At 51.5% G+C, this 7,729-nt stretch overlaps 1 protein-coding gene across 1 annotated transcript in view; it reads left to right on the forward strand.

Moving 5' to 3' along the window:
* DCTD (dCMP deaminase) overlaps positions 1 to 7,729 on the forward strand; it is a 27,067-nt gene that overhangs the window by 14,729 nt on the left and 4,609 nt on the right. Inside the window, exons 4-5 of the mRNA XM_005883868.2 lie at positions 3,031 to 3,037; positions 6,906 to 7,015. Of these exons, the coding sequence (XP_005883930.1) occupies positions 3,031 to 3,037; positions 6,906 to 7,015 (117 nt within the window). The remainder of the gene's footprint in view (positions 1 to 3,030; positions 3,038 to 6,905; positions 7,016 to 7,729) is intronic.

A 7,729-nucleotide genomic window follows, 5' to 3' on the forward strand; every position in this document is an offset into this window, starting at 1 on the left:
CTTAAAGTTCCACACCACGGACAACGAGGAGTTTTAAACAGTCTGGAGGGTTTCTTTACCTGGAGTAGAAACTTAGTTTTCCCGACTCCAAATTCCCTCAGGCCCCCGGGTTCCCGTCCTGTGCTGGGCGCACCTGCAGGTCCGTTAGGAGAGCCACGCTGTTTCTGCTCAGCTATTTGTGCAGCAGTTAGCATTTGCTTAGCATTATCCATGTTTTTGGGTATTTTGAGAGAAGGTGCTGTGTTTTAAATACGATGTTTTTACTGATTTCAGAGAGTGAGGAAGGGAGAGGGAGAAGGAGATAGAAACATCAATGATGAGAGAGAATCATTGATCGGCCGCCTCCCGCACGCCCCTCACTGGGGACTGAGCCCGCAACCTGGGCCTGTGCCCTGACTGGGAATCAAACCCTGACCTCCTGGTTCATGGGTCAATGCTCAACCACTGAGCCACACCGGCCAGACAGGTGTTTTCTTTGTTTAAACCTATTACAGTGACCTTAAAACTACTGCCGTCTAAAATAGATATTGTATGAGTCTTATATCAAATGAGATGAAAGTCAAATTTATAAAATGTCGAATCTCTTAAATCTAAATCGAACCGAGGATGGAATGTATCCTGTTAATTTGTCAAACTTGCCGCGAACCGCCTACACGGGACAGTAAGGATTAATCAAGCTCTGGTGAGAGGGAGTTTGAAAAATAACAGTTTTCTAATTATACAATCTCTGCTCCATGGTCCAAGGGTAATGCAGTGCTGAGTTCTGACAGTTAGTAATAGAAAAGGGGGAAGGAAAAGACCAAAGCGGAGGACTGTCCTATAATTACCGGAGGCAGAGGCCCTCCTCCGGCGGTGGGGAACTTTGTGAGTGCTGATCCCATACGCTCAGCATTTGCCTCTTCCCCCTTCCAACAATGTTGAGAGTCATCGGAGTGTTTTGTGGCGCCCTTGCTGCTTAGCAAATATACTGGTAGTGCTCGGGGAGTTCTTTTGCTTATTGCCTAGCCATCGGTGAGTAGTTCTAGGTAGACAGTTGGAAAATTTGCCTTTTTTTTTTTTTTTTTGGACAATTTAGCTATCTTATGAATTACGTCTTAGACACTCTCTCGTTAGGGTACTGAGTCTTTATTCCGATGATATAAAACCCTGCTGTTCTCACGATCCCGGTGAGAACGTTTCTCTTGGGGTGGTTCTTGCACTCATCTCCTCGTAGCTCTTGCCGCGTGTATCCCAAGGCGATCAGAATGCCAGCATCGGAAAACGGTGAATTTATTCTTGACCTTCTTGCTCGCAGGTAGCTGTGGACTGTGTATCGTAGCGAGAGACGTGACGGAGAAGACTCGGGCCACCCAGGGGAAAGGCCTGAGGAGAAGAGGGGACACTGGGGTTAGAAATGTAGATTTCGGGGCTTTGCAACTAGATCTGCTACCCGAGAATCTTAAGAATGAACGCATCGAAGTGCAGGACTGGACTTTGGGACGTGCCTAGAAAGTCGAGAGAAAGAAAAGGACCCATTGAAAGTAGGGCACCCCGAAGGCCCCGGTCCTCCTGAGAGAACTTGGGGTGGAGGGTAGTAACTAACCAAGGGCCAGGGAGCAGGCGAGTCAGATTGCAGCCCGAGGAGGCTTTGGGTTTAGGTCAAGAGCAGGCCGTTCAGTGGCGTGCCAGGACCGGCTCACCACCGCTGATGTGCGCACCTCTTCTCACTTCCCTGCCATGTTGGAGGCTTGAAATTGGCTGAGTGGCAGTATTTACACCACAGAAATGGGCAGACGCTACAAATTAGGGCCATTTTAAGAGAACAATTGGTTGTAAACATTTCTAGCATATTCCAGAGGTCAGCAGGTTTCCTTAGAGCAGTGTTTCTGAACTTTTTACATGGTGACATAGTTTTCCTGCACAAAAACCCCACACAAAACAAAACACACACACACACACACACACACACACACACACACACACACACACACGGAAGTGTTAGGAGCAGTACCTAATCTTGCCACGTGGGTGCGTTCTAATCTCAACCCTTCTCTTTTCATTAAAAAGAAAAGAAAATGCTGTTTATAGCTCACTAAACCGGTGTCACGACCTGCAGTTTGAAAAGCATTGTTTCAGAGACAAGTGGAGGTTTTATATGCATTACAGAGTCAAGAGGCTTGCCCTTGGCCATGGGAGAGGAGACTCCTGTTTTGCGGTCAGAGCCTGTCTTGGAAAAGATTGGCTGTTCTGGAAGATGGAGGGAGGAAAATGGGCGCATTAGGGAAAAGCTGAAAATTGGATTACTTACTATCTTTTAAACTGCTTTGATTCAGTTAGTGGAAATGCACTTTCTGAGAGCTGGCGCTGTTCCTGCAAACCGAGAGCGCATTCGTGCCCCCGGTCGGGGTCACACGCTTTAAGTGGCAAAGTGGGGCCTTGCACCTCGAAGCTGCCTCAGTTGCAGGTGGAGGATGCGAGGGTAGGGGAGATGCTTGGCCAGGTCAGGCCAGGCTGGCAGGGCTCGAAGCAAGCCCTCCCAGGCCAGGCCTGCTCCCTGCCGAGTGCTCTCTGTGGCCTGGAGCCGACGTGGCAGTTGCCTGTTACTTGATCAGCTGTGATGGCCAGCCCGGCTAAGTGAGTCCCCACACTCCACTCTGATTGACCTACGTGAACACATCGAACGAGTCCCAAGGCGTCTGTCCAGGTTCCTCTGGGCGGGCAGTCTGGGGACCTGATGGGTCCGTTCTGAAGGGAAATGCAGGGGGGTTGGGCGGGGAAGCCGAGGGTCAAAGCCACAGGGGTTGTGGGGTCGTGGACCTGCGAGACCCGTGCCAGGATCTGGACAGACAGCAGCGGGGAGTTCCCGGTGGGCGGGGCCAGGAGAGGTGTCAGGTGTAGCACGGGGCTGGGGTTTCCCTCCTCAACCCCATAGGTGCAGGCTGGGGAGCCAGGGCGAATCAGACAGGGTTCCGTGGGCCCAGGGGGCTCCGGGAAGGTCGGAGTGGGTGTCACTTCTGAGGCTAAAGCTACGGATGATCCCGAGAAATCGAGTGTGCCAGGACACTCCACGAGTTTAATTTTTTTACTTTTTTTGTTTTTATTGATTTCAGAGAAGAAAAGAGAGGGAGGGAGAGAGAGAAAGATCAATGATGAGAAGGAATCGGCTGCCTCCTGCACGCCCCACACTGGGGATGGAGCCCGCAACCCGGGCATGTGCCCTGACCGGGAATCAAACTATGACCTCCTGGGTCCTAGGTCGACGCTCAACCACGGAGCCGGGCTGTTTTTCATTGTCTAGCTTGACTTGGAGGGTCGTGGGTTGTGAACTGTTCCTTTGAAAGAGCCCACGTGTGCCCGGCACTCAGCCCTCACGTCGCCAGCAGACCTCATGATTTTTAACAGGAAACTTTATCGGTTTCATCTTGCGATTTTGTGGGTCAGAGAGAGGAAGTCTGTTCATGGTCCTGGGTGTCATTTCTCTGAGCCACCCTTTACCCAGGGATGCTGGCCGATTGCCCAAGAAAGGCTGTTTCATATGGTAATTTTCTTAATGAACCCAGGCAGACAGTGTTACATTTTGCCCCAAAATGAATTCGAGGAAGACAGTTGTCGTCCACGTGACAATGAAATTCAAGAGAGGACAGTGCACTGGGTTTTCTCCCAGATTCAGAAATTCCGCAGTTCTGAAGAGTAATACCAACACCATCAAAAAGTGTTTATTGGGCAGCAAGGCCTGTGTTTGATATTTGAATTTAAGAGGACTGTCCGTATTTCCCGGCGTTGGCATCAATAACTAGAACCTGCATTTCCCCCTTAATTCATTCAATAAATATTTAACATCCATGATGTTCATGGCACCGCGTTAGACTCCGGAACCTAGAAGACTGGTCCTGCCCTCGAGGGGGAAATAGAAGAAATAATTACATCTAGTTGTTTTTAACACGGAGCGGGGTTAATCTGGGCTTGGGGACTTAGTCATGGGAAGGACATGGGGGCAAGGGGACTTCTGCGAGGCCAGCGCCCTCCTGGCCCCTGAGCCTGTCGCCTGTCCCTCCTCCTCCCTGTCCTCCCCTGCCCTGGGGGTGTATGGACTGTGGGGCTCGGAGCTGGCTCAGGTCCCTCTGGCCCGCAGGGGTTCTCTGGTGGGTTGCGATCTGATTAAGTGCAGCTTTTCTTTTTCGGGAGATTTTCTTACAAGGCCTAAGACTGTTGGTTTCCACATGCGCCTGAGACCTCCTAAATCATGGCCTTCGTGGACTACAAGGAGCGCTCCCAGCGTTTTCTGGGAGGGCCCTGGTCAGCTTCCTGCCCACAGGATCGCAGAGCTGCGGCCGGACACGCACAGCGGCCACCCCACCCGAGACCTGGAGGCCTGGGAGGAAGGTGGGCCCGAGGAGGCCCTCAGCAAAGGCTCGCTGACCGAGGGAGGACGTCACGGCCAAATGTGCCCGGAGGAAGGCGTGTGTAGGCTGGTGGTGGTGGGAGAGGGCGAGGAGACCCTCGGAGGCCCCGTGGTTATAATTCTAGGAGATTTGTGTGATTTGGACCACGGCCAGATAGTCATTAATTCGCTCAGCAAGCATTGATTTTAGCGCTTGGATGTATAGCGTGTGTTGTTAAGTGACTTTGGGGATGCCAGAGGGTTCTGGGAGGCAGTGTTTCCTAAACACATCTGCACCTTGGAAACATGTCGGGAAACCGCTTAGAGATTTCAAAGCCCAGTCCACACCCAGGCCCTGTCAGGTTCCGGGTGTGGGACCCGGACAGCCGTGTTTTGGAACATCCGAGGATTCCAGTCTGCAGACATGTGTGAATCTCTGCCACAGGGAGGTATAATATAGCCTTAAATAATGCACCCAGAAAAGGAAATAGCAACTAAGATAGCATACAGTGCCCTGGCTGGTTTGGCTCAGTGATTATAGGGTCAGCCTTCAGACTGAAGGGTCTCGGGTTTGATTTCCGGTCAAGGGCACGTGCCTGGGTTGTAGGTTCGATTTATGGCCTCAGTCAGGGTGCATTCGGGAGGTAACAAGTCCATGTGTCTCTCACATCAATGTTTCTCTCTCTCTCCCTCCTCCTCCCTTCCACTCTCTCTCTAAAGATCAATGGAAAAATATCCTCGGGTGAGGATAGAAAAAAAAGATAGCATCTAGCCACCGCACAGAGCAGGTAGGAGATTCCAAACTAGATCTGAGTAGTGAGCACAACTCCTGCCTTGAGAGGAATGCCCCGTGGATTAGTTGGTGCGAACCCCGGCCCAGGGCCCTGGGGAGGTGCGGGAGGGGAGAGGAGGGGGTTCCCTTCATCCTGGAATTCCGGCAAGTCTGGGAATGACCTTGGATCCCCGTGTAGGGATCTTAGGTGGAATGAGCCAGTGTAGCAGGAACTTGACCTTTCGCACGGCCGGCGTGGCCCAGTGTTTGAGCGTTGACCTATGCACCAGGAGGTCACGGTTCGATTCCCGGTCAGAACACATGCCCGGGTGATGGGCTCGATCTCCAGTGTGGGGCATGCAGGAGGCAGCCCATCAGTGATTCTCTCTCATCATTGATGTTTCTATCTCTCTCTCCCTCTCCCTTCCTCTCTGAAATCAATAAAGAAAACCCCAAACTTGACTTTTCCTTGCCATTAAGTGGATGCATGTCTTTCTTATAAAAGACGAACTACTGGGCACCCACAAGGATGTGTGCGTGTGGGCCGGGAGCCATGAGGCCATGCAGATCCCTCGGTCAGAAATGCTCAGCTCCACTTCCTGATTCTCTTGCTCTTAGTTGCTCCTGCCCTCTCGGTGGCCACAGCGAAAGCACATCCCCGCGTGTGCATATCAGCACACAGATGAGCCATTTTATGTGGGTAGTTCACGCCCCAGGGCCTTGTGGCTGCACGTGGGGTGGGGCTGGGGGGAGGTACCTGACCCCGGTCCCTCCTGGCGGCTCTAGGTGCTCACAGACCCTGGGCTGCTGCGTGGACCGGGGTGCCTCTAATTGCCAACCCGTCGGGCCACATGGCCCTCATTGGCATTCTCAGCACTTTCAGTTTCTAATTAGTTTTTTTTAAAATCAAATCTATTATATGTTACTAGAGGCCTGGTGCACGAAATTCGTGCACGGGTGGGGTTCCTAGGCCTGGCCATCGATTAGGGCCCATCAGGTTCCCTGCCTCCCCGCCTCCTCCTTCCCTCACTCCCTCAGTGCCCTGCCGCCGCTGCTGCTGGTTGCCCGCCATGTTTCATGCTGCCCCCTGGTGCTCAGTGCACATCATAGCGAGCGAGCGAACTCCCCATCTCCTGGTCGAACTCCTGAGGGGACACTTTGCATATTAGCCTTTTATATAGGATGTCCCAAAATTCATGCAAGAAGTAATTTTGATAGAAAACACAGGTTTATAATTAAAAATTGTAAATTTTTTATTGATTCATAAAGTATACAGTATAGGGTTATGTATGGAATAGCACATCGGGTAAATGGCCTCCACGGCTTTGCTGGCACATACGCAAAGCCGTGGTCTTCATTGGTCTTCATTGTCCCTGCTCCTGGGCCATAATTGGTACTTGGGAATGCTTATCAAATTGAAGGGATTGAAATCAAAGGGCAACAGATATTAGAATCTGATTCAATAAGCCAAGAAGTAAAATTAGGCTTTTATTTTTTGTTGTTGTTGTTGTTGTTAATGCTCACGCAAAATTCAAATCTTGCGTGAATTTTGGGACACCCTCCATATATATGGATTTCAGAGGGCGGAACGGAATGCTTCAGCACTATTGGTGAATTCTTCCTGAGCCCCAGTGTAAGTGTTTCTCTTTCTTCTCGCTGTGGGGAGCGCCATCCGGGGTCCTGCCTCAGGTCAGCGCTGCTGGTGAGACGGGGGAAGCACCCGGTCTGCTCCGTGTGGGTCTGCAGAGCCGTCCAGGGAAGTCGCTGGCTGGTCTCTCTCCTGAACGCCATCATGAACAAGAACTCGGCCGACGTGAAGGGCTGCACCATCTACGTGGCCTTGTTCCCGTGTAACGAATGCGCAAAGCTCATCATCCAGGCAGGTAGGCGCGGGCGGCCCATTTGTCACGCCTGCGTCGCGGCCTGCCCCTCGCCGCTCCTCGCAGATGGGTTTGATCCTCCGTTGCTGTTGTTTGGATCTAAATTAATTGCACTATCGACTTTGCCGATGCCTCCCGTGTTTTGTATCTGAACGGTGCCAGGTATTCTGCGACTAATTGCGTCCTCTGCGATTCTTAACATGTTTCTAATTTCATCTGCAACTTCTTAAACCGCAAGCTGCCAAAACGCAACACGGGCTTTGCATATCGTTACTGTCAGTTTTCTGTTCTCTGGCATGTCGTGCATAGATTACGGTGGGGAGGGGGTGCGGGCGAGGGGGGGAATGAGTCTCTGTCAGGTACAAGGTCAGCTGGGAGGCTGTATGTGAAATTTTAATTTGTAGCTAATGTAGGGTAGATATTTGAGGACCTAACCATATCTCTGCATTTTAATGTCATAAGACTCCAATGGAACCATGTTAAGTTTTTCTTACCACGAAGTGACAGCACTGTGTTCTGAACATTTCGCCTTTTTCAAACTGTCACATCTGAGATTCGGCCGCACTCTGTCTCCATAAAACTCTCCGCGTGAGATTTAGAGACGTGCCGCGTTGGCCAGATGTGCAGCTTAGAGGGGCTGTTTCTCACGAGCCCGTGGGTCTGTGAGCAGAAGGGGTCTGCCGGTGTCGGAACCAGAGTCTCTGCGGCTCCCCCGCG

Source organism: Myotis brandtii, unplaced genomic scaffold (genome assembly GCF_000412655.1).
Source record: "Myotis brandtii unplaced genomic scaffold, ASM41265v1 scaffold802, whole genome shotgun sequence".
NCBI lineage: Eukaryota > Metazoa > Chordata > Mammalia > Chiroptera > Vespertilionidae > Myotis > Myotis brandtii.